The sequence below is a fragment of the Microcaecilia unicolor genome, chromosome 1, assembly GCF_901765095.1.
Source record: "Microcaecilia unicolor chromosome 1, aMicUni1.1, whole genome shotgun sequence".
NCBI classification, from domain to species: Eukaryota; Metazoa; Chordata; class Amphibia; order Gymnophiona; family Siphonopidae; genus Microcaecilia; species Microcaecilia unicolor.
Window position 1 is genome coordinate 327,917,894 of NC_044031.1, and position 27,844 is coordinate 327,945,737.

General features: G+C 45.4%; 1 protein-coding gene across 1 annotated transcript in view; it reads left to right on the top strand.

Annotated features, from left to right (window-relative positions):
• LOC115478130 (serpin B10-like) overlaps window positions 1-27,367 on the top strand; it is a 65,424-nt gene extending 38,057 nt beyond the window's left edge. Inside the window, exons 5-7 of the mRNA XM_030215412.1 lie at window positions 627-764; window positions 8,811-8,928; window positions 27,189-27,367. Of these exons, the coding sequence (XP_030071272.1) occupies window positions 627-764; window positions 8,811-8,928; window positions 27,189-27,367 (435 nt within the window). The remainder of the gene's footprint in view (window positions 1-626; window positions 765-8,810; window positions 8,929-27,188) is intronic.
• Window positions 27,368-27,844: the final 477 nt, after the last annotated feature.

Genomic DNA, 27,844 nt, shown 5'->3' on the forward strand with positions numbered 1-27,844 from the left:
TAAAAGAGAATGTAATCAGATCTATTATTTCTAACTAATATTGGACAATAAGTATGTTTTTCAATGAAATGATTTGACTATACACCGTATTGGCTTTGAAGAAGCCAACCAGATGATCAATGTGGAATAATGAATTAGACGATTAATATCTGGGGATAATCAGGTTAATACCACGGGGGTTTTTTTTTTCTGTTTACTGTTTAATTTGATCTCCTTATCTTGTTTCACTCTCTCTTTTTAGTGGTCTAAGGAAGAGAATTGAATTACCTGATTGAAATAATTCCTACATATTACTTTCTCTGTATTTCCAGCAAGTTGTTTTATCGCTTGTAAAATTTTAAATGGATATAAATAAATTTAAAAAAAAAAAAAAAAGAACCTAGGTGTTATAAAATTGGGTCTTACCCCACAGCCTCAGGACATCTAAATGGAGGAATCCACTTATAGAATTGCCTCCATAGTGTACTAAGAAACTATTTTGATATTTAACACAGTATAAATCAACTGCAGTGATAAATAAGCTATTGGGATTGCCAGAAAGAAAAGGGTTGGACATAGAGTTTCAAAAATCTATTCTAATCATTTGAAATTATTGAGAACTATATGTGTGTTTTTTCTTCTCAAAGCCAGGTCAAAGTGATACCACCAGTAATATCCTTCAGGGATTCCAAGCACTATACTCTGAAATCAACAAAACTAACAGCAATTACCTGCTGAGAACTGCCAACAACCTGTATGGAGAACAATCATATGAATTCAGCAAAGTAAGTTACACATTTTTGAATGGGTTCTAAATCCTTAGAAAAGCAGATAATACTCAAATTAATTAATAGAGTAATATTCAGTGGCAGTGGTTAGCTTTTTTATTTAAATGCCGGCCACAGGGTTTAACTTAATATATATATTCGGCATCAATATAGGAATTATTTCAGAAGCATCCACAGCATACATGTCTGAATGGCAGTCTTTAAATATCTAGAGAGGCCCAGATATTTAAATGCAATTTCAAAACAGGGGCCATTCAGGCATTTGGAAGCTCAGTACCTCTAAATGGCAAGGGCACATGAGGAGGGCAGGGAGGAGAAGTGGTTGGAGTGGGACAATTTAGACCTGCATTTCCTAGTAGTTTGAGGATTTGTTTCTTATTTGATCCTGATGGTGAGGAAGTCAAAACAAAGAACTTGTCCTGCTGAAAAATCTGAAATGATCTGAGCCCAGTGGATGCACATGTTGTATTATCTCTGCAGTGTCCAAACATTTCCAGTGGGAGAGGATTTGTTGTACCTCTCAGTGGAGCTGAACACCACTTTAATGTCTGACAGCAGGTCATTTCCCTCATCCCTGCTCATGTAGAACTTGAATGTCTTCTCTCCAGGCAAGCGATTAGAGGCTGTTTCTTGTGAGATTTTGAGAACAGGCAGCATCAGTCCACAAGTAAGTTCTCCCCAATATTCAAAATCATTTAACCAGCCAGGCATGGCACCTGGCTGGTTGAATGGTAGCTTGCTAAGTGCTGATAATCAGCACAAGATAGCCTGCTATCTTGGCTGAATATTAGCTTGGCTGCTAGCTGTCATGTGATATAGCCAGTCAACACCGATATTCTGCATTTGGCCAGTTAAGTTTGCATCAATAGGTGGAATATCTTTTGCCAGTTTCAACTTAACCGGTCAGTGCTGAATATTGGCTTGGCTGTTTAAGTTCAATCCAGCCAAAAATAAACCAGATATTCAATGCCGGTCACCAGAAATGGCCCGGCATTGAATATCCAGGCTCAGCACCAGTCTGAGTATCGGGCCCAGCATGTCTACTTTTCCCTGGCTAGAGCTCAGTGTAGCTTGTGGCATTGGCTGTGAGGCCAAAAGGAGAATTTCAGGGAGCCCCAGCAAGGAGAACATATGGGAGGTAGTGGTCAGGATGAATAAGACTTGTACTTTTTTCTTTTCATTACTATTTTATATGTATTCATGATTTCAGCAATTAGATTCAAAAATGCAAAAAAGACTCATCAGAATCACAAAACAGGAAATACAGTTGTAACCCAGGATTCATTGGCCAGCTCACTCCGCACTACTCGGGCCTCAAACAAACCAGGTCAACCAACACTCAGTGTCTGGTCTCAATCACATGAGCTTGGGTGCAGGCTGGGGCTGGACTTACTCTAGTAGGCTGTAGGATGTTAAGCTGGGCTTGCTTGAGTACTCTTGATCAGTCCGGGAGCAAGGGTTTCACTCTCACTTCTAAGAAATACTCTCCACACCAAGAATTTTTAGTTTTATGTAAAAACAAACTTTACCAAACTCTGCAACAGGCAGTTTAAATCCTTTTTCAACAAACAGTCAATCTATAATCCAATTTGATATCTAATATAAATTGTAAATCCAGAGCAAATTTAGGGATATGGTGTATCTTCTTCAAAGGTAATTTATAATCCTATGGTATGTACATATTTACAGCTCCTCCTATCCATACCCATCTCTTCTAGGTGAAACAATCTAAGGCTGTGCCTGCAGCATTTGTGCAGCAAGCAGATCTTCTTTTGGACCAAAATGTCTGTAAGATACAAGTTTGTACACCAGGAGTCAGGGGATGGCCCTTCTTGCCTTCACAACATAAAATCACTTAGCAGCTAAATTGTAGAGACACACAGCACTGCTGATGGGGGGGGGGGGGGGGGACATGACATTGGTATGGGTGATGTCATTGAGGTGGACATGAGAACAGAGAGTACCCTTTGTGTGCAGTATTGTTGGGAAGTGAGAATGTTTTTCCTTTCTAGTAAATTGATTCTATTAATGAATGTGTGTGTGCACATACTGATTACCCTTGAAAGCAGACTACAGTTAGTGCTTACATTACTGAGGGAGCTCTTATATGTGTAGCTACAGGAGGGGGACCTGATAGGCCAGGAGGGGTGGGGAAACAAACAGTTACCTTTCCAACTGGTCTCTTATATGAGTCCAGGCTCGTATGCAGATAGTCCTGGGGGGGGGGGGGGGGGGGCAGGTGGTGATGGTGCATAAATAAAGTGCGACGGTGCCGCAGACACAGGTGCTCCAGAAGCAGTCTCTCAGCGGTGCTGAAATTTTGTTCTCTTCGGAGCGCCATCTCGGTGAATAACCGTTGGAAAAGGTGCATCGTCTTATATGGACACCCATGTGTGATGGACGTCCTTACATGCACAGGTCCATATATGGACGATCATCCCATATATGGACAGGTCAGCACATGGACGTCCTGGAATATATATATATATATATCTAAAAATCCCCCTCAGACATTCTGAATCCCCCTCAGACGTTCTGAAGCTCACCTCTCTCCAACTGTGGCTCCTGACCTAGGCTATTCGGACTCCCGCACGCAGCCACGCCCATCTGTGCCCTAGGCCACGCCCCATCTGGACATAAAAAGCACTCTCAACGTTCCATTGACCACTGACGTCAATGAAGCCAGTTCGTTTGTTTGAAGCTCTGTAGCAGCAGATGTGGGCCCCGCCCTCGCGTCAAACGTAATGACGTTGAGGGCGGAGCACATTCAAGGAGCCAATCAGTAGCCGAAAGCAGGAGAGAGGCCAGGTTCACACTCTCGCACAGGACGAAGAGGGAGGGTGGCAACACGGCGAGCAAATGGCTGCAGCGAGTGTCCAATGTGCAGGAGGCGGGTGAGGGCTCGGGGTCGAGGACCACTGGCGACTCGGAAGCAGAGGGGGGGGGGGGGAGGAAACAGCACTGGCTACGACTCCAGCACAGCCGTCATCCCATTCACTGAAAACAAAAGAAGCAAACCTATGACATGCTTCAGGACGTTTAATACACAGGAGTGGAAGTGACCCAAGCAACTGTACGGTAAGGAAGGAAGCCCATTGGTTAATCTCTGTTTCAACTCCCCCACGCAGCCATCATTGCTATACACTCACAAACAAGCAAACCTAGGAGCTGCTGCTTCACATTGACGTTTTTAAATTGAGGACAAAAGGAGAGGGGACACAGACAGACCCTGCAACTGGGAGGGGGGACCCTGCAACTGGGAAAAAGGGACGGGGGAACCCCCCTGGAACTGGGAGGGAGGGGGGAATCCCCCCTGCAACTGCAACTGGGAGACAGACCGGGGGGGGGGGGGGGGGGGAGAGACGCTGGCACATACTCTCATTCTCACACACACACTCGCACCCAGTCTCACTCTCCCTCTGTCACACACACACACACACGCGCGCACATTCACTCTCTGTCACACACTCACTCTCTCAAGCATACACACTCCGAGGAAAACTTTGCTAGCGCCCATTTCATTTCTGTACGAAACGGGCCTTTTTTACTAGTATATATATAATGGGTCCGCATGTGGACAGCCGTCATGCATGGCCGTCCATGATGTGCATGGACCGTTGTCACGCGTGCAGGCCTTATTTGGATGACTACGTGTTCACACGTGCAGAGCCTTCCTTATATGGATCATTATCAAGTGTGCAAACCTCTTCATATATACACAATAAAATATGTATGTTCCTTATATTTCCCATAGCTGCATGCTCCGCAAGTACAGTGCATGTAGTTGCGGACATCCAGGTACGGGAAATATAAGGAACATTCATAAGTATAAAGTGCACTAAGAAGGATGTGTTTCTTACAGAACTGCCAAAGGGCATCCCTCTAGTAAGATGGACGTCCTTCGGCAGTTCTGTGAGAAACACGTCCTTCTTACTGTACTTTACACTTATGAATGTTCCTTATATTTCCCCGTACCTGGATGTTTGCAACTACATGCATTGTAGTTGCAGAAGAACCAGGTACATCAATGAAGTCCAAAGTATAGTAATAAGGACGTCTTTCTCGTAGAACTGGCGAAGGACGTTAATATTACAAATTCAAGTACAGTGCGTTTTAGGGATGTCCTTATGCGGTTCTGAAAGATGGGCATCCTTTTTACTATACTTTGGGCGTCCCTGATTGAGGCGTTTTGCATTGTGATAATGGAATGTCTAAGGACATCCATACTATTTTTCGATTATATCTACCTGGTTTTGGCTGACTTTGCAAGGGCGTCCTAATTCATACTTGGACGACCTTTCGAAAATGCCCCTCAAAGTGGATGACAGGTGAAACAGTGGTGGAGAGAGTGCAAGGGTCAATAACCTGAAGATTCCTAAATGTGTTGGTGGTGATTGGATGAGACTGAGGTAGACAGTGATTATAAAGTAAGTTATCAGATAATGGTTAGAGAGGGGAACAACTGAGATGAAGAAATCTGATAGTGAGCAGTTGGAGAAGAAGACAAAATTGAGACAGTGTCTGTGCTGGTGAGTAGGGAGAGTGGCACATTGCTGGAGATTGAAGAAGGATAATTTATTTCTTATTTTATTTTTTATCATTCCCGTTTTGCTTGATAATTTTAACATTTTCTATTTAAAAGTACTAATTAAAAGAGATATTTCACCTGGAATGTACAGTAACATAAACCGTTAACATATATTGCTGATATATGTGAGATTTTTAAGAAGTTAAAAGTGTATCAAAGGGGCAGTAAAAGGAAATTTTCAAAGGTATTCACATAAATATTTACCTGGTTAAAATGGACTCCACTGAAAATTGCTAACTTCGAATGCATCTAACAGTTTGCAAAGTGGTGATACAGTACGTGCATTTAGTTGCATTAGATGTTCCTCTTGGATTGTTTAGATTGGAAGAGGAAAACAGCATGTGTTTGTGGAATTTAAAAAGAAATATGCCTATTAATCTGCCTTTGCTCATCCGTTTGCATAAGCAGCAGATACAACGTATGCAAATACTTTCAATACGCACACTCTGAACCTGAACGCTCATTTTAAATAGGAAAGAATGCAAGTGGTTCATTTGAATATACGTGTACTGGGAAAATTCAGTGCAAAAAAAAATTCTGCTCAGAATATTTTTGGTGATCATAACAATATAATCACTGTCTGAATAATGAATAATTTAAAATGCAACAGAGGAAAAAAGTATTATGCAAAGGTGCTCAGATACAGTAAAAGTACATAAAAATCCTGGCCCCTCCCTATCAGTCTTGAAACTCACTTTCTGCTCTCCCTTCTCCCCATGCTTGACTTTTACAAGGTTGTACTCAGTCCCCCAGTTTGCTTTTGCTTCCCTCCCTCATTAGAGCCTCCAGCTTGCTCTGTTCCCTCTATAGGCTCAATTCCCAAGTTCATTCTTGACCTGTCCCCATGTTCAGCCCACAGCTCTATCTCTTCATCTCTCCTCATGCTTGAAGTCTCAGGTCTCTCTCTCACCTCAAACCTCAATCCTCCTCTTCCCTCAGCTCCTTTTCCCATTCTTTCTTCAAACAGAGCTTCAAAAGGGATTTCCATTTTTCAATCTGCCAATATGCTCAGTTACCCTGCAACAAAAAACAAGGTGCCAACATGTCTTAAAGCTATTTTCAATCAGAATTTTTCATTCAGATCAATCTATTAAATCAATGTTATCCACTCAAAGTCTTTATTCAGTCCAGTGTGGCAAACCAACTCTGAAGTAAAAGTCCAATAATGTCCTTGTAAAGTCAAAAGATGGCATAATCTCCTCCCAATACATTTACAGGTACTGTACCAATTACCAGTGGCGTAGCCAAGGGTGGGCCTAGGCTGACCCAACTTGGGTTCAGGCCCACCCAGAAGCAGCACACCTATGATGTGGCTGGCTGGGATCCCCAAGCCCCACCAGCCAAAACCTCCAACAGCTGTCCCTCCTGCATACCTTGTAAATGGCAGATCTTCACCTGCAGCGAGCAGAGACTGATACATACTGCTCGCACTGGCCCAACAGCTTTCCCTCTGATGTATTCCTGCCTATACGGAAACAGGAAGTTGTATCAGAGGGAAGGTTGTGGGGCCAACATGAGCAGTGTGTATTAGTTGCTACTCGCTGCCAGTGAAAATCTGCTACTTAAAAGGTATGCGGGGGAGGGGGATATTTGAAAGACCATATGGCATCCAGGCGAGAGAGGGAGAGACCAAATCACTTGTTGGACAGGGCGGAGTTCTGCCCACCTATGTTGGGCCCAGGCCCACCCAAAATTTGGTGTCTGGCTAAGCCCCTGCCAATTATTTGCCATCTAAGATCTACAATAGTATGTTCTTTCTCTATCCAATCATCCACCCACGGAACAGAACACACACTAGTCCTTAAATGACTCTTATGTTCATTGAGCCATAGGTATATTAGCCGCTTAGTCCTGCGTACATATATCAGAGCTCATATGCATAAGATAACATATATCACATATGGGACTAGATTCTATATATCATGCCTAAACAAATTGGTGCTGAAATGAAAGATGCCTAAGTTTATTATATAAAGTGCACCTAAATTTAGGTGTACTTTATAGAATAAACCTAAATTTCCATGTGGTTTATAGAATACACTGAGCGCCCATCTACGTGAATAAATTTAGTGACAGGCAGTTACGCCAAGTAAAACTTGGTGTAAATGCTGATGCCTAAATTACACATGGACCAGGTGAATTTTATAACAATGTGCATAGATTTTAGAAACACCCACAACTCAGCCATTCCATGTCCCTTTTTCAACTATGCGACTTAGAATTTACATGCATCACGTTATAGAATTACGCTTAGACAGTTCTGCGTGTAAATTCTAACTAATGCCAATGTGTCATTAACTGCTTGTTAAGTGGCAATTATTGGTGCTGATTAGCTCGTTAAGTAATGTGACTGGATGTACACACGCAACTGAAGTCATGCTATATAGAATCCAGGGGATGATGACTTACAACTACTGTTATGTTTCTCCCTGATGTATTAGTTATTCAAAGGGAAGATCCACTGAAGGCCTTCTTCTGTAGAGTGACACCAGATGCACCTTCTACACTTTTTGTTTCAGGCTTAGGAGATCACTTCAATTTCAAAGAAAGAAGCGCTACCACATTTTTCCCACACTGAAATTCAACATTAGGATGATCATGAAAACAAACATGAATAGACAAAATAGATCACAGTTTTCACAATACTCCAACTACATGATTAATCCCCAACATGAATGGAAGAACACACACCAATCTAATCATGTCAGGACTTAATCATGTTCTACTGTAAAACGTTTGATCTATTTTGTCCACAACCTTGGTTATTGAAAACTTTCCCCTTGTTGTTTGACCTGAACTTTGAAGAACTTTCTTTTTCTTATTTTCAGGATACTACAACAAATCATTAACTATATTCTACTTACAGTGCACTGTTCATTGCAGAATCATCTCTTCACTTCTATTAAGGTCATGGAAGGGTTTCATGCTAATCTGCATTCTCTTTCCAGCCCTCGATGGACTCAGTTCTGTATATGGTACGAAAAATAAATGTGTGCTAAGCTGTATTCTATAAACAGTGTTCAAAGTTGGGTGTCATTCATAGAACAGTGCTTACCACAAGGATCCATGCCAAATTGTGGGTGTAAGGATTTACACCAACTGAACCTTGGTGTAAATCTCTATGTCTAAATTAAGCATGGAGTCTCTGAATTCTATAACACTGTGCACAAATCCTAGAAATACCCATGACTGACCCATGTGTCTCCCAAAGCCACTCCACCTTTTCGGATCCAGAGGGAAAATTTTACACGGACATCTTTATAGAAGAGTGACTATAAAGAAATGCACATAAATTCCAATTAGTGCCAATAATTGATTAACATCCAATTATCAATGCTAATTTGCTCATTAAGCAAATAAACTGTATACACAATTCGGGTGTATGCCCTATATACAGAATTAGTGGGCATATAGAGAGAATTTTAAAATATACTTTTTTTCTTATTATTTTAAAGGAATATTTAAAACTCATTGAGACATACTACTATGCAAAGCCACAAGCTGTTAACTTTGCAACAGTAGCGGAAGATGCCAGAAAAGAAATTAATTGCTGGGTCGAAAATCAAACAGACAGTGAGTGTAAAACAGCTATAAATGAACATTTCTTTCCACTTGACAAGCATAATCAGTCTATTTCCTATATAAGAGCCTAGATAATTTTGAACATAATTACAGTGAAAAGGGAAAGATTAATGCTACAAAGCATCGGACCTGATTAAAACACCTTACTTGTTTTACTTTTGCATTACTGAATGTGGCTTTAAGAAATGCTGAGTACATTGTTTCAGTAGGAAGAGAAGCAGAAGTAACAATTGAAATCAAAGGTAGTGTTTTAATCATCCTGATTTTCTAAGAACAAGATGATGTGTGAATATTCATGTCTGAGGAGAGATGGTATGATAATACCATAAGGTACCTGAAGCTCAACCTCTTTGTCTGAATGTAATGTGGAACCCTTGGACCTGGAGTCAGTGTGGATGATAGGTGGTTTCTGTACTAGGAACACAAGCATTGGAATCTGACACTGGAACTTTTTCTTCTGTTTTGCTATTGAGCAATCATATTTAACTTGACTAAGGCTAGCACTGTCCACACGCAAAGCCTGATATAAGTGCACACTCCTTATTAGGCAGCTTGACCCCTGGTTGTAATAGAGAAAGAGTACCACTAGGGGTCAGAGGTGTCATTTTGAATCCAGGCCAATGACAGGGAAGGACAGTCTGGAGATTCCTTCTGCCTCCACTAGATACAAGGCTACACCTGGTAAGAACCAGGGGGAATAGTTAGAGGGGTGGGAGATCTTTTGGGAATGTCTGGAAGCTGATGGGGAGATGTAAAAGCACTATTTTGCATCTGCAGCCCCTTTAGTACATTGCAGCCCACATGAAGGGCAATTTTGTAATCTAGGTGCATGCATTTACATACTCCTTTCACATGTAAATGTCTAGAATTCTGGCATTTATGTAAGTGTATACTTTCTGTGAGAGTGTCAGCAGTGTGCCTATGCATTATTCTGTAACGGCGCACCTAATTTACTTAGTGTGTAAATGTAAGGGGGCATATACCTGGGCAGATCATGGGTAAGACATAAGCAGGGATCCCAGTTTTGTACATAACTCACAGAATATTGTAAGTTACATGCATTTATGTGCCCGTAGTTATGCCAGGTTTATGCAGTTATGCTTTTATAACGGAATCTAGGCACCCTTGTTCCATTATAGAATGGGCTCCTACTATGCATCCTTAGGATATCTACATGGAGGTATCTAGCTATAAACTGTTCTTATGTGCAGTATAGGTCTTCTTTTTACAGTGCATAAGCAGATGCTGGTCACACCTCTACCAGTTACTGCTTTGCTTTTCAGCTTCCATGCATTAATTTTTGCAACTAATTCACAATAACTGCAAAAACGTACCATACCCTAAATTATTGGAGTCTGAGACCAGCTTCAGTTAATTGCTTCATCGATAATTTCCCTTCTAATTTCTCTTTTCTATCAACCTGTCTACCTGCCTATCTCTCAGCCTCTTACCTTGCCAAAGACTTTGCCATCATTTGCCGCTATTTCCCAGTGTTTTTGTAGTAACTATTTGTGCAGTCTCAGCTCCAAAACAAAGGGACTTTCTTCCCTGATTCAGCTCCCTAATTGTACTTAGTTCTATCCTCAGCCTCAATACAGCACGCGTAACATTAGAGTGCTGGTGTAAGATTCAGCACACAGCGTTCTAACTCACATGCTAAAAAAGGACAATTTATAATCCTGATGCATTAAAGTAATGGCTTGCAAATTACCTCAGAGTTATAAAATGCACACTGTCAGAAAAACCATGCACATCATTGCAGTAATATGGCATTGGATGTAAGGTATCTCCTTATCTGAGAGGGCACAAATGGGGACAGGATCATGCACTGACAGGAAGGGGGACATTGAAAGTAATGTTTGTCCCCACGCCACAACATTTCCCTGATGGCTCAGTGGGTCTCGTCACCCTGACATCCCTGACTTTATCCCCTACAACCTCATAAATATTTCTGGTGTGCAAATTGGATCCCTCAAACATACCTGACTCTCCTTGACCCCCCCCCACCCTCAAAGTCTCTGGTGGTCCAAAGGGTCCCTTTAGATACCTCCCCCTCTCTCCACCGAAATATATTCCCTGGTGGTAAGTGGGTCTTCAATCCTTTGAGCACTCTTGACCCCAGACCCCCTCCCCAAACTCTAAATGCATTTTTATTTGGTAGAGTGACCCCTAGCCGCGCATCAGTCAACCAGATATCTTAGGTAATCTGAGGTAAAGTGTCATGCATCACCTCACATAATCCTTTTGCTCCCAGCTACATCTTATGCCAGCCTAAGATGGTGTAAAGATTCAGCAGTAGAATAAGAATAAAAATCCATGTCAGACTTGATTGCATTTGTTTTATATTAGAAGCAGTTTCTTATTAAACGATTTGCATGCATTTTGCATGTCACTGCACTACCTTTTCACAATCCACTTCCCTCAGACACAGACCCTTGAGGCTGTCCTCCTTCCAGCGATGCACTTCTCGAGATGCACCCTGTCCTTGAACAGGCTTATTCTGTCCTGTTTTCTGCTTTTGGGTTGGATTCCCCTTACTACACTCAGCTCTGACACCTTCACAGTTGCCATTGGGGCAGGAACTATTCTTTAATCAACCTGGCATGGGTACAGGCAACCAAAGACCACTCCCCCCACCCCAAGCAGGAGCCTGTATTATTTCCAGCTTCACCTTCCTTGGCAATCAAACTGTCTCCCTACTTTCTCTCTGCAGCTTTTTTTCCACAACACGCCCCTTGGACTGGGCTTCCTCCCACCCAGGGACATCCCATACTCTCCCCCCAGTAATTCTAGGGAAATGCTGCCATCACTCAGTAATCCTCATATAATGAAGGATTACAATCCTTTATCTGGACGCAGCAGAATAGGACATAATATACAAAATAACGATTTACCTGTCTCAACTCCATAGATTTCATGGATTTTCTTCATTAACTTCTCATATGTTTGGCAATCTAAGACCATCAAATATTCCTAAATCATTTTTCTCTTTGGTATCCTGCAGTACTTTACTCTCCATGATTTCCCACTCTCCCCAAGGCTTCCTTTTTATGAACAAGATCTTAATTTCAGCTTCTCTTGTGGCAGCTTGAAGATACTGCTTACGAAAATATTAAATACTAGTAAAAAAGGCCCGTTTCTGGAACGAATGAAACGGGCGCTAGCAAGGTTTTCCTGGGAGTGTGTATGTTTGAGAGAGAGAGAGCCAGAGTGAATGTGCGGGTGTGTGACAGAGTGAGACTGTCTGTGTGACAGTGTGTGAGTGAGAATGAGAGTGTGTGACAGGGCCCCCTCCCCTGTTCCTAATGCCCCTCACCCCATTCCCTCCCCTCCTTTTCCTCCTCCTTCCCATATTTTGGGTTCCTTAAGGCTTTCAAAAGTCTATGTACCCCCATGGCCCTAACGCCTAGTCTCAGGATACCCCACTGCTTTCCTCCTCACCCCTCCCCCAAGATGTAATACTTTCACGTCCTTCATTTTTAAAAAAAAAGTGTCCTATCTACCTTGTGTACAAATGCCCGGCATTCAGATTGTGTTCCTCTCGTAAATTTTCATTTCTTTCATTCATTCAGAACTCCCCCCCCCCCCCAAACACTTTTGGTTCCGTCAGTCTTTTAAAAGTCTCCTATGTACCCTGTGTGCTAATGGCCAGCATTGAGATTGTTTTCCTGTCCCAAATTTGCATGTCTTTCAGTCATTCACAACCCCCCCCCCCCCCCGCCTTCTCCAGTTTAATACTTTCGTTTCCTTCAGTCTTTTAAAACTCTCCTATCTACCCTGTGTCCTAATGGCCAGCATTCAGATTGTTTTCCTTTCCCAAATGTTCATGTCTTTCAGTCGTTCAGAACTCCCCCCTCCCCCCATTTAACACTTTCGGTTCCTTTAGTCTTTTAAAACTCTCCTATCAACCCTGTGTCCTAATGGCCAGCACTCTGATTGTTTTGCTTTGCCAAATTATCTGTCACTGAGGTCACTGAGGTCAGTGCTACCTGCCTAGCAGACCACTTCCGGCAGGCACGGTCCCAGGCACATCCTGTTGGAGGTGAGAATTATTATATAGGATAACTGACTCCCTTACAGATCCTTGTTCAACTACAAATCAACAGCCTTGCCTTGGAGTGAACTTATTTAACATCACCCTGCCATGTGCATTACTCAACCACTTTCTGTCCAAGTTCACAACCATAAGATCCCTCTATAGGTTGCCTAATCCCCTGCAATGTGCTACCTGTCTTGAATTTAACTTCCTGTTATCCCTCTCCAGAGAATCAGATTTATTTCACATGATTTTTGGCTGGTCAAATATGCTGGCTCTAATCCTGTAATCTAGTGGATTCAAGATAGTTTGCAGTTCCTTTATATAGAAGAAATTCAGTTAATTTCTCCACTACTAGCATGCCTCTTACCTGCTCTCTTTTTCTAAAGAATGTATCTTCAGGTGAGGATACATGGTTTTTTGTTTTGTTTTGGGTTTTTTTTCAGAAACTTTTGCAAGCAAGACTTTACAAAAATACACTGTTGTGGTTTTGTTCCTCTGAGTTAAATTTAAGAATGAGGCAACTGTACTTTTTTACAGTTATGCTTGCATAATCTTTGTTTTGTGATTCTTTTATTTCTACAGCTACAGGAAATTCAAGTTTTTGGAATAAGATGTACTATTTTAGCATTATGCAAGTAAACCGATTTTTTGAAGTCTTTGCAGCCTTTTAGCTCTAATTTTGCGTGTCCATGAAATGTGGCTTTGATGGTAGAAAAGCCACATTTAGGAAGTTCATCAGTCTTTTGTTCATTCTTGAAATATCTTGAAATAAATAGTATAGACATGCCATAAAGTGGATGCCTCACACATACAGAGTTGGTTTAGAGCTGGGGAGATAGCAACATGTTTGAAATAGAAGACATTAATCTGAAACTCACTTTAAGAGAGAGGATTCTGGGAGCTCCAGTCCCAGAAAAACATATCCTAAAGCCAACCAGAATAAATTACAGATAAGAGGAATGTGATCCTAGTTTGAGGGTACAGGTGGGGCTAATTAAAGAGTTACTTGGCAAGAGAAGGCTGTTGGGAAGGCAGCAGCTGGAGACATCAGGTAAGAAAGCTGCCAGGGAAGGCAGCAGTCTGAGTGGAGGAGACTTGTCTAAGTTGAGGGCTCTCGCCTAGTAAGGGATTAGCAGACAGAGCAAGTCTGCTGCTGAACTGAGCTGCCTGGACAGGATTGCAGTATAGGGCTTAAATCATCCTATACATTGAGATGTTTTTTTTTGTAATATCTGGAGGGAGAGGAAAAGGCACTGAAGGAAGTGCATTTACCCACAAATTCTATAAAAAGCGCTTAAAAATTACACATGCAATGTAATTGAATTACAAGCTAATTAGCACTGATAATTAGCTTGTTAACACACAATTATTGGCAATAATCAGATTTAATTGAAATGTACGTTTTCAAATTTAGGTGCTGATCTGTACCTAGATTTTATACGCAAGTCCAAAAAAGGGAGGCGTGGAAATAGGAGGGTCATGGGCAGATGGGAGGCATTCATAGAATTTATGTGCATAATGATAGAATAAGAGGGATCCGTGCTTAATTTAGGCATGAGGATTTCAGTTGTGTATATGGCCACATGCAGTGGTGTGCTGGAGCCGGCTCGCACCGGCTCGCAAGAGCCGGTTGTTACATTTTGTACCAACTTGCGAGCCGGTTGTTTCCCACTGCGAGCCAGCTCTCCTCCCTCCCGCCTGCCCGATCCGGTCCCTCACCTGACTCTTCTAATTCTTCGGCGGGGCAGGCAGTCTTGCCTGCCCGCTACCAGCGCTGACTCTCCCCTGCCAGTTTGCGCTTTAAAAATGGCTGCCGAGACTTCCAGAGGCGGCCTCGCAAGACTTCTACTGAAGTCTCGGTGGCCATTTTGAAGCACGAACCAGCAGGGGAGAGTCAGCACTGGTAGCGGGCAGGCAAGTCTGCCTGCCCCGCCAAAGAATTAGAAGAGTCAGGTCAGTGAGGGACGGATCCGGAGGGAGGGAGGAGAAGTCGCCGGTGAACAACGTGGGAGGGGTGACAGAGGAGAGAAGGGAGTCCCTGGGCATGGGTGGATGGAGGACAGGGGAAAGAAGGGTCACTGCTGGGCATGGGTGGATGGAGGGCAGGGGAGATTAGGGTCACTGCTGGGAATGGGTGGATGGAGGACAGGGGAGAGGAGGGTCACTGCTGGGCATGGGTGGATGGAGGGCAGGGGAGAGGAGGGTCACTGCTGGGCATGGGTGGATGGAGGACAGGGGAAAGAAGAGTCACTGCTGGGCATGGGTGGATGGAGGGCAGAGGAGATTAGGATCACTGCTGGGCATGGGTGGATGGAGGACAGGGGAGATTAGGGTCACTGCTGGACATGGGTGGATGGAGGACAGGGGAAAGAAGGGTCACTGCTGGGCAGGGGTGGATGGGGGGCAGGGGAGAGGAGGGTCATTGCTGGACATGGGTGCATGCAGGGCAGGGGAGAGGAGGGGAGAGAGAAGAAATGCTGGACATGGATGGAGGGGAGAGAAGAGTGAGGAAGGAGATGAGATGAGGGAAAAGGAAGAGAGGAGAAAAACTGCACATGGATGAAGAAAATAGGCAGAAGCTGAGGACCCGAAATGAAGAAGAAAGGAGAAATGGAAGAAATAAATGGAAAGGAAGCCCTGGAAACGGAGTTAAGAGGACAGATAGCAGCAGAATCGGATACTGGGCCAGCATGATCAGAAAAACAGTCACCAGACAACAAAGGTAGAAAAAAAATCATTTTATTTTCATTATAGTGTTTGGAATATGTTCACTTTGAGAATCAGGTGCTCAACATTAAAAGTTTATATTTATTTACTTATTTATGGCATTTTATCCCACATTAAACATAAATTAGATTGGAACCTGGGATCATTTAATTTTTTTTTCCTGGATACTGCATTGCCACCCCCCCCCCCCCAGGCTCTCTCCCCAGCTATAGTCAGCTCTGCAATTTGGGGGGGGCACAGAGGGGGACCAGGGAGAGAGCCTGTTGTAAAACATTTACCAGCACACCACTGGCCACATGTAAAGTTAGATGTGATTCCCAGGCATAAGCACTATTCTATATAATTGTGGTTTATACATAGCAGTTTTTTTCGGCATCAGTTATTTAAGTGACATGTATAGAATTTAGCCCTTAGTGGCTGTTAGACATATAATTCCCTTTAACTATACTATCTCATGTACTTCTACAGTCAATCACCCCTTCTCTTTTCAACATTTGTAAGCTGAAAGTTGAACTGCTTTATATTTAGGCTGCTATTATGTTAATTGAGATAAGCAGCAAACATGGAAATCTTTATCTTTTCAAAAGGATAAGAAGTAATCAGAGAGAAATATCTTATATACAAAGATGTTTTATGTCTATGTGTTATGTTGCCCCCATTACAATTATATTGAAAATTGCATCTATAGATTTACTCTATGCAACTGTCCACTCAGATTTGTAACGTTTGCTTTCATTGATTAAGTCTTTGATAGAACATTTTGTACTATAGGAGATCTAATTTCACTGCCCACCGTCACCATTAAACCCAGATATTCAATGCTGGTCTGATTCTGGTGACTGGCATATCCGTTTTTTTTTGTCTGCTAAACACATACCCAGTTAAGCCCAATATTCAGTGGCTGACTGGTTAAGTTATAGCAGGGGCGTATCTGCGTGGGGCCACAGGGGCCTGGGCCCCCGCAGATTTCGCCCTGGCCCCCCTCCCCGCCGTCAACCCTCCCCCGCTGCTTACTTTTGCTGGCGGGGGGCCCCAACCCCCGTCAGCCGAGGTCCGACCCGCAATCTCCATATTTCGTCTTCCTCCGTGGCCATGTGCTTCAAGGAAGTAACGCTGCAGTGCTGATTCGTTGAATCCAGTTCGGCGTCTGACGTCGCTGCGACGGGGGCCCCCCGCCAGCAAAAGTAAGCAACGGGGGAGGGTTGACGGCGGGGAGGGGGTGGAGAGAGGCGGCGGCGGCGGCGGCGGCGGGGGGGGGAGGGAGGCAAAAATGTGCCCCCCCTCTCTGGCTCTGGCCCCCCCTACCGCCGGATTCCAGATACGCCCATGATTATAGCAGTTGAAGGTAGGACTGCTATTTATATGGTCCGATTTAAATGCTAATCTTATTCGATTTGGTGCTACATATCTGTGCTTAAACTGATAAGTTATACGACACAGTTGATTTAGAGGTAGCAGCTAACTGTGAATATTCAGTGGGAGATAACCTTTTGTCTCCTGCTGAATAGTCGGGATTAACCACAAAAACGCTATTTAACTGGTAAGCGGCCATTTCTGACCTGTTAAATAGCATTGACTATCTGGAGTTTTTTTTTTTTTTTTTTTACCAGGTTCAGCTAAGAAAACTTCAATTGAACTGCAGTACAATTTGGATTACTAGTTTCAGCTTATTCTTGCTTCCATTTCTTCCTCCAATAAGATTTATAGGGCCATTTTACTACATCACATTAAATTTTGCAGCTATTTATTTATTTAATTTATTTGTTACATTTGTATCCCACATTTTCCCACCTATTTGCAGGCTCAAGTGGCTTACAATTTTTCCGACATGACTTGTGTCATTTCAGAATACATATACAATTGGTGATATAAATGGAACATGAGTATTAAATAACAGTCTAATATTACACCTTAATGCAATAGATTAATGTTCAGTAAGTGCAAATTTAATACTGCAACTATTGGGTGATGACCCAGCATGTTCTTTGCAGGTTCTATGTTAAAATTTCCATTAGTGCATAGCAGCCCAGTCTCAATTAGCACAGATGCACTTAGTACTTCCTACTGAGGAGGTGCTAAGGCAACCCAGGCTAACTGCACAATTGTCAGCATGTTTAACTGCAGAATACTCTCCAGTCCCAATCTTCGCCCATTTACTGCTCTGCCCCTAATTACCACCTCCTAACATAATATGCTTTTAGCATGTGAATTAGTGCACGCTAATTATTAAAATAACACAAAACAGTTACTGTGCTTGTGTAGTGGCAGTTCATATATGACAATTCACATGTTTGGGAGGGAATTTAATAAATGGTGCTGAAACTTTGACGCTGAAAAAAATGTAAAACACTAAATGCTGTTCTATAAAGTGTGTGTGCCTTATATAGAATGGAGCTTAACAGGGATCCCGCACCTAACTTTTGGGCGGCAGACTTAGGCCTGCTGAAACCTGATGTAAATGCCAACACCCAAGTTAGGTGCGGTTAGGCAGTATTTTGTAATTCTGCAGAGAACTTTTCAGAATGCCATGAAACATCCATGGCCATTCCCCCTTTTGAGATATGCACCATGGGGGTTAGGGGCCATGCCTTATAGAATAGCTCGCTGTCATGACTCTGCCGTGCCTCCCATTCCAACATACATTTTTCCATGCTGCCTGGTCCTGTGGTGTCCTCTGGTGCGGCAGCATTGTGGGCGTTCCCCTAGGGCATGAGTGTGCTGAAGAGCCTTTCTTTATGCACTACAGTGGTGGCGCTGGGAAACCCTGCAGGGAGCTGTACTTCCTGTCCCATGGTGCTAAAGGAAGGCCCTGGCATCTCTTCAGGGCCTTCACAACAAGGTCTCCAGCCTTGTTCCAGCTCCAGTCTTGATCCGGTTCCTGTTCCTGCTCTAGCCTTGCTATGTTTCCTGACCTTGCTTTGGACCGTGGACCTTGTCTAGCCTTGTCTTGGACCTTGTATTGTCTCCGAGTTCCTGCCTAGTTCCAGTCCTGCCTCGTCTCTGAGTTCCTGCCAAGCTCCAGCCCTGCTTTGTCTCTGAGTTCCTGTCAAGCTCCAGCCCTGCCTTGTCTCCAAGTTACTGTCAAGCTCCTACCCTGCTTTTTCTCCAAGTTCTTGCCATGCTCTAGTCTTGCCTTGCCTCCGAGTTCTTGCCAGACTTAATTCCTGCCTTGTCTCAGAGTTCTTGCTAAGCTTCATTCTTGCTTTGTCTCCAAGTTCCTGCCAAGCTCCAGTCCTGCCTTCTTTCCAATTTCCTGCCATGCTCCAGCCCTGCCTAGTCTCCGAGTTCCTGCCAAGCTCAAGTCCTGCCTTGTCTCCGAGTTCCTGCCAAGCTCAAGTCCTGCCTTGTCTCCTGACTTTGCCATTCCTTGGGACTCCTGTTTCTGCTCCAACTAGCTTTGTCTTGCCTAGATTTTTTTTGGATGAACCAGATGCTGTTGGGAGGTTTCTTTGGACAGCTTGCTTGCATTCAGCAATAGATGATTGGATGACTAAGGACTCTGTGAACTGATGTCTTCAACCTTGTGTTTTCTACACCATGCCCAAAGAACCAAACCATTGGGATGTGGTCTATGACCTCTTTTGATTCCAGTTGGGCCTGTGATTTCCAGGACTCTTCATGGCAGTTTGCTAGTCCTGTTCCTGTATTCTTGTGATGATCCTGTCATCAGTCTCCTGTTACACTCCCCCCTGGACCGAGGGGAAGAGGCCTTTGAGGGGGGGGGGGGGGTACTGTCACAGCTCTGCTGTGCCTTCTGCACCAACATACCTTTTTCCCCGCAGCTTAGTCCAGGGGCATCCTCTTGTGTGGCGGCTTTGTGGGCATTTTCCTAGGGTGCACATTCACTGAAAAGTCTTTGTTTATGTGCTGCAGTGGTGGCACTGGGAAACCCACAGGGATGTGCTGTACTTCCTCCTCTGTGGTACTTAAGGAAGACACTGGCATCTCTTTGGGGCCTTCACAGTGAGGTCTCTAGCCTTGCTCCGGTTCCAGTCTTGTTCCTGTTCCAGTCTAGCCATGTTTCCTGACTTTGCTTTGGACAGTGGAGCTTGTGTAGCCTTGCCTTGGACCTTATCTTTTCTCCAAGTTCCTGCAAAGCTCCAACCCTACCTTGTCTCCAGACTTTGCCATGCCTTGCTTCTGCCCCGATTAGCTCTGTCTTGCCTAGATCTTGCCTTCCTTCGTGCCTTGCCTTGTCTTTAGTATCTAGTTCCAGCCTTGTCTTTCTTGTTCGCTGCCTTTTCCAGTTCCATCTGGATCCAGTTCTTGCCTTGTTCTTGTCTTGCCTGTCTAGGCCCAGTTCTAGCCTAGTTTGTCTTGCCTTGTCCTATCTGGGTTCCAGTTCTATCGTTACTGTCTTGTCTCCCTTGCCTTGACCTTTGTGTCTTGCCTAGTCTAGCTTTGCCTTGCTCAGTCTTGTCTAGCTCTGCCCTACCCTGTTTATTCTTGGCTTATCCTGTCCTATTTAGTTTTGCCTTGTCCTGCCCTGTCTTGCCTTGCCTTGTCCAGGTCTTGCCCTGACTCCTGCCTTGTGGCAGCCCAGGAGACTTGTGTGCTGTAGCTCCGTCTGCAGTCCAAGGACTCACTGTTCCTCTGATCATACTACTCACATCCAGATATGTGCACACATTTTAATGAATGCCAATTAACATCAATAATTGGTTGCTAGTACCCAGTTATTGATGGTTAAGAGCTCATTATCCAATGTATTTGCGTGCACATCTCAGAAAATCACCCAAAGTTGAGCATGCAACTTTGTGCACTGGATACTGCCTAATGCACTTTAATAAAAGTGCCCCTAAGTGTTTCTATTTTTGTTCCTGAAAAAATACTTTTATGGAGTTACAAATTGGCCTGTCCTTCAGTAGAAAATTGAAGAGTTGATATGCATGATGTGCAGTTAGGACGGAATATTAAATTAACTAAATTTTTGCTTGAATCTGTGTTTAAATTATGAACAAAATAATACATGCAATTGTACTTTTGATCGAATGGTTATATTTTTATTGGCATACACAGCCTATAGTATGTTATTCCATATTAGTGTGCGTGGCAGTGGCGTACCAAGGGGGGGGGCGGTGGGGGCAGTCCGCCCCCGGGTGCACGCCATTGGGGGGTGCCGCGGCGCGCGCCTGTGGACTTCAAATTCACTAACTTCGCTCGTTCGTTGCAGCTCCCTCTTCCCCGGAATAGATTACTTCCTGTTCTGGGGCAGAGGGAGCTGCAGCGAACGAGCAAAGTTAGCGAACTCGGAGCCCACAGGCGTGCGCCGCGGCACCCCCCCCCCAGAGGCATGCCCCTGGGGGGGTATCATTTTGCCGGGGGGGGGGAAGGTGTCATTTCGCGGAGGGGGGGGGGTGCGCTACACCCGGGGGGGGGTGCATCGGCAATCCGCCCTGGGTGCCATCCAGGCTAGGAACGCCACTGGTGCGTGGAACTAGGTTCTTTTTCCACTGTGGAACCTTGTGATACTGGGCAAATCAGTTAACCCTCCATTGTCTCAGGTACAAAAAAAAACAAAAACAAAACTTAGACAGTGAGCCCAGAGAGGGTTTTTGACCAATGATGTTGGTTTGAATGTGAGGTTCTTCCATGGGCTCCTTATTTTGGAACCATGAGAGCCACTGAGGTCTTTTCCCTTCTAATTTAATAATTTGGGTATTATTTTTATTAGCTTTAACAGGCATTTCAATAAGAAATCAGTTTGTGTTGGTATAATAAATATAAACTCTCAAAAATGTGAAAAAAATGCACAGAGCAATTACATTTAGAAACTATTGAATATAAAAATGCCCTGATTATAAGGTATTAATTTGGCACTTATATCCAAAGTCACTTTATGATTATAAATAATGTGGAGGGGAATAATTGAACGGCACCGATGAAATAGATTGCCGGCGATCTATTTTGGCGGCGCCGCAAACAGCTGGCCGGAACCGTATTATCGAAAAAGATGGCCGGCCATCTTTTCTTTCGATAATACGGTTTGGACCGGCCAAATGCCAGAGTTCACCGGGTTTGAGATCGCCGCTTTTGTTTTTCAGTGATAATGGAAACTAAAAGTGGCCATCTCACCCCCAGCTAAATCCAAGGCATTTGGTCATGGGAGGAGCCAGCATTTGTAGTGCACTGGTCCCCCTGACATGCCAGGACACCAACCGGGCACCCTAGGGGGCACTTCTAAAAATTAAAAAAATATATACAATTAGCTCCCAGGTGCATAGCTCCCTTACCTTGGGTGCTGAGCCCCCCAAATCCCCCCAAAACCCACTCCCCACAACTGTACGCTACTACCATAGCCCTTGTGAGTGAACCTACATGTGGGTAGAGTGGGTTTTGGGGGGTTTGGAAGGCTCAACACTTACCACCACAAGTGTAACAGGTAGGGGGGGATGGGCCTGGGTCCGCCTGCCTGAAGTCCACTGCAACCAACAAAACCTGTTCCAGGGACCTGCATAATGCTGTCAGGGAGTTGAGTATGACATTTGAGGCTGGCATACAGGCTGGCAAAAAAGATTTTTATTTTAATTTTTTTAGTGTGGGAGGGGGTTGGTGACTACTGGGAGAGAATGGGGAGGTCATCCCCCATTCCCTCCGGTGGTCTTCTCCGAGGACAAGCAGGCTGCTTGTTCTCACGACTGGGTTGACGTCCACGGCAACCCCCACCAACCGGAACAAAACTTTGCGGGCGGTCCCGCACGCAGGGTACGCCCACCGCGCATGCGTGGCCGTCTTCCCGCCTGTGCGCGACCGTTCCCGCTCAGTCATTTCTTTTCCGCGCTGGAGAGAGCCGCGTTCGTCTCTCTCTCTCTGTCAGCCCCGGAAACCGGATCGCGCTTTCGCCGCGAGATTTTCTTCGTTGTGTTTTCTTCGCTTCTCTGTTTTATTTTTGTTTGAAAAAAAAACAAAAAAAAACTGAGAAGAACTTGTTTTCCCTCGTCTTTTTAGCGGGGCCGTTTCGTTGCGGCCTTGTGGCTGCACGGTCGATTTATTTTACCACCACCATCGACTTCGCCGACGCAATTTTTCCGTCGATGTCCTCGAAGGTCCCGAGTGGATTTAAGAAGTGTGGTCGGTGCGGCCAGCATATCTCGCAGACCGACACTCACGCTTGGTGCCTCCAGTGCCTCGGGCCGGAGCATGATACCAAGACGTGCACCTTGTGTCTCGGTTTACGGAAACGGACACAGGTGGCGAGGCAAGTTCTTTTTGGAACTTGCACCGGCCCCTCGACGTCGACTTCGACGGCATCAGTATCGACGGCCGGATCTTCGGTACCGGTACCGATGTCCACGAAATCGACATCGACGGCACCGACCCCAGGAGTACAGGTCCCGTCGGCCCGCTGGTCTTCCGGAGACGGCAGGGGTGAGCGGCCGCGTGGGCAATCGGCCCAGGTCACTCCCTCTACCCAGGGCCCTCGGGACCGAACCCTGTCGGACCCAATCCCTCGAGGCCGAGGGGGATCTACCTCCTCCTCTTCAGTACCGCTGAGCGCCGATGACGGGCACCGGAAAAAGACAAAAAAGCACCGTCATCGGTCGCCCACGGCGCATATGGCTCCCGGCTCCAGAGACGATTCGACGCCGAGGAAGCGGCAGCGCCGAGAGGAGCGGTCCCCCTCTGTAGTAGAGGTATCGTCACGTCAGGGTACCAGCACTTCGGTGCCGTCTCCTGGACCCTAACAGCTTCCGGCACCGACACCTCTACCGGCCCCCTCGCCTTTCCCGACAGCGGGCCTGGATGAGTGCCTCCGAGCCATTCTTCCGGGGATCCTGGAAGGGCTGATGCGCCAGACTGTGCTGGCGCCGGGGGTGCTTGCGCCCTCGGCGCCATTGATGGAGGCGCCGGCGTGCTCTATCCCGGTGCCGAGGCCTTTGATGCCACCGCCGCTTGCGGCGCCGGTCTCGACCGCCACGCAAGTGGAGTCCCCGTTGACGTCGATGGAGGGAGCTTCATCCCCGCCAGCGCGGGAGTCCACTGCTCGACGACGCCACCGAGGACTCGGTGCCTCGAAGTCGAGCCAGGCCCGGTTCAGGTCTGAGCTACAGGAGCTCATGTCCGACACCGAGGAAGAGGCCTCATGGGGGGGAGGAGGAGGACCCCAGATATTTCTCCTCAGAGGAGTCTGTGGGCCTTCCCTCCAACCCCACTCCTTCACCAGAGAGAAAGCTCTCGCCACCTGAGAGCCTCTCCTTTGCCTCCTTCGTCAGGGATATGTCGATTTGCATTCCCTTTCCCGTGGTCTCTGTGGATGAGCCGAGGGCTGAGATGCTCGAGGTCCTCGACTATCCATCACCACCTAGAGAGTCCTCCACGGTACCGTTGCACAATGTCCTCAAAGAGACACTGCTTCGGAACTGGTTGAGACCTTTATCTAATCCCACCATCCCCAAGAAAGCGGAGTCCCAATACAGGATCCACTCAGACCCAGAGTTAATGCGGCCTCAATTGCCTCATGACTTGGCGGTTGTGGACTCTGCTCTCAAGAGGGCACGGAGTTCGAAGGATACCGCCTCGGCGCCCCCGGGGCGGGAGTCTCGCACTCTGGACTCGTTTGGGAGGAAGGCCTACCAATCTTCAATGCTCGTGACCCGCATCCAGTCCTACCAGCTCTACACGAGCATACACATGCGGAATAATGTGAAGCAACTGGCGGACCTGGTCGACAAGCTCCCCCCGGAGCAGTCCAGGCCTTTTCAGGAGGTGGTCAGGCAGCTGAAGGCGTGCAGAAAGTTCCTGTCCAGGGGTATATATGACACCTGTGATATGGCATCTCGTGCTGCGGCCCAAGGTATAGTGATGTGCAGGCTCTCATGGCTGCGTGCCTCTGACCTGGACAACCGCACCCAGCAGAGGCTGGCCAATGTCCCTTGCCGGGGGGATAATATTTTTGGTGAGAAGGTCGAGCAGTTGGTGGACCAACTACATCAGCGGGAAACCGCCCTCGACAAACTCTCCCACCGGGCGCCTTCAGCATCCACCTCAGCAGGTGGACGTTTTTCCCGGGCCAGGCAGGCTGCGCCCTACGCCTACAACAAGCATAGGTACACCCAGCTGGCCCGAAGGCCTCCTCAGGCACAGGGACAGTCCCAGCACGCTCGTTCCCATCAACAGCGTGCGCCTAAGCAGCCCCCGGCGCCTCCACAGCAAAAACCGGGGACGGGTTTTTGACTGGATCCATGGGAACATAGCCGCCATCAAAGTGTCCGTGCCGGACGATCTGCCAGTCGGAGGGAGGTTAAAACTTTTTCACCAAAGGTGGCCTCTAATAACCTCCGGCCAGTGGGTTCTCCAAATAGTGCGGTGCGGATACGCCCTGAATTTGGCCTCCCCTCCACCAAATTGTCCTCCGGGAGCTCAATCCTTCAGCTCCCAGCACAAGCGGGTACTTGCAGAGGAACTCTCCGCCCTTCTCAGTGCCAATGCGGTCGAGCCCGTGCCACCTGGGCAGGAAGGGCAGGGATTCTATTCCAGGTACTTCCTTGTGGAAAAGAAAACAGGGGGGATGCGCCCCATCCTAGACCTGAGAGGCCTGAACAAATACCTGGTCAAAAAGAAGTTCAGGATGCTTTCCTTGGGCACCCTTCTATGTTCCCTGGTTCCATTGACCTGGGTTCTTGTTTTGAGTGAGCCTGAGAGCTAGGGATACCCCAGTCGTGAGAACAAGCAGCCTGCTTGTCCTCGGAGAAAGCGAATGATACATACCTGTAGCAGGTGTTCTCCGAGGACAGCAGGCTGATTGTTCTCACCTACCCTCCCTCCTCCCCTTTGGAGTTGCGTTTTTACTCATTTTGCTTGTCATTCAACTGAGCGGGAACGGTCACGCACGGGCGGGAAGATGGCCGCGCATGCGCGGTGGGCGTACCCTGCGTGCGGGACCGCCCGCAAAGTTTTGTTCCGGTTGGTGGGGGCTGCCGTGGACGTCAACCCAGTCGTGAGAACAATCAGCCTGCTGTCCTCGGAGAACACCTGCTACAGGTATGTATCATTCGCTATCAGGTGAGTTGGGGCACCTTTTTGAGGCTTGGTCGTGAAAATAAAAGAACCAAGTAAAACCGGTGAAATACTCATTAACGCCGCTTTTGTTTTTTCCATTATGCGCTGAAGCCGGCCATCTGGTAGCCATGCCCATTCCTGCCCATGTCCCACCTTTGCTACGCCGCCGACATGCCCCCTTGAACTTTCACCGGCTCGGCAGTGGGAAAGCGGCGATGGTATCAAAAAAGCAGCTTTCGATTATACCGATTTCGCCGCTTTTGAGAGATCACCGGCCATCTCCCGATTTATGTCGGAAGATGACTGGCGATATTAGCCATTTCAGTTGGTGTCCTATATACATGGTTCCCTGGGCTTATGAGGCTATATTATTTATAATCATAAAGTGACTTTGGATATAAGTGCCAAATCAATAAGTTATAATCAGGGCATTTTTAAATTCAATAGTTTATAATAAATGTAAACCATTTTGGTTGTATCACAGTATATCACATCCATAACTTCTTACTCTTTACTTAATATTTATTTATTTATTTTAAAAACTTTTACCCTGCTTAACAAGAACCCCTTAATTTTGTAAAAGTCAACAAAATAATTGGCTTTTAAACAAGCAATTACTGCCACTAGTTAAACTTAATTGAACTTTATATGTGTAAATTTAGGTGCTGAATCTGCCCCTAAATTTGACTCGTAAGTCCAAAAGGGGGGAGTGAAAATGGGAGGCACATGCTGACATATTGGCATATGAGCTGGTACCACAAGACATCTCTCACTATCAGATCTCAAATTATGGGGCAGAACATATAACTGTATTACCTGACCCAAATACTGAGGAGCGACTGCATACTGTACTTGATAAACCAGAGTCAACACTTTATACTGAATATGATACTGTACTGGTAAACAATGACGACTCTTCAATACTGATGTCACGTGTTCAAATTTTGAAGCCCCCATGATTAATCACGCAGCAGCATTTTGGATTACCTGCAAAGCCCTACATTGCATTTTAGCCAACTCTAAATATAAGGCATTTCAGTAATTCAATTTTGACAAAATCAGCGATTGAACAACCATCAGAAATCATATGCACTAAGCATCAGTTTTAATTTCAACACTATCCATAAACTGTGGAGTGGAGGAGTGGCCTAGTGGTTAGAGCACCACTCTTGCAATCCAGAGGTGGCCAGTTCAAATCCTACTGCTGCTCCTTGTGATCCTGGGTAAATCACTTAACCTTCCATTGCCTCAGGTACAAACTTAGATTGTGAGCCCTCCTGGGACAGAAAAATATCCAGTGTACCTGAATGTAGCTCACCTTGAGCTACTACTGAAAACAGTGTGAGCAAAATCTAAACAAATAAATAAACTGTAAAATGCTGAATGAACTGTCTCATTAACTGACTCCTTAAAGAATAATAATATAAATGGTCTGTGACTTCACAGAGCTGTAATCACAAAATTTGTTTGTTAATGTTTTCTACAGGTAAAATCAAGAATCTCTTGCCTGAAGGCTCTGTTAACTGTCTTACTGCATCGGTGCTAGTCAATGCCGTCTACTTCAAAGGAAAATGGGCAAATACATTTCAAGAATCAAATACAACAGAAAGCCAGTTCAGATTGAGCAGGGTATGTGACTATAATTCAGTGTATCACATCAGATAACTTACAGATTTCTGCTAGAAGAATATGGCAAAAATCTCTCTCCGTCCTTTCCCTCCCCCCAAAGCACTCTTTCAATCTCCCTTCCTTCCACCCCCCAAAAAAACACTTTTTGGGCAATTCTATAAACTAGTGCTGAGGTCTGTACCACTTAGATTCATCAACGGCACCATTAATTGAGGGGTAGGCACTTATGTGCACAAGGCGCTGTTCTATAAGATAGCGACTAACTACACGGTTTGGGGGGGGGGTGTATATGTAGCAGGAGCATGGATGGGCCCTTGGTGTATCTCAGTTATGTGCATAGTTTATAGAATACTATAAATTAGATGCTTAACGTGGTGCACTGAAGCTCTCCAGCTTACTACTGCCATGACATAAAACATGGATGCACCAATGTTGACTTAAGCTAATATTCTAGAATGCAATGTTGGTGCCAAGAAACCATTACAGAATTGATAAGGGCATGGCATTGGGGCA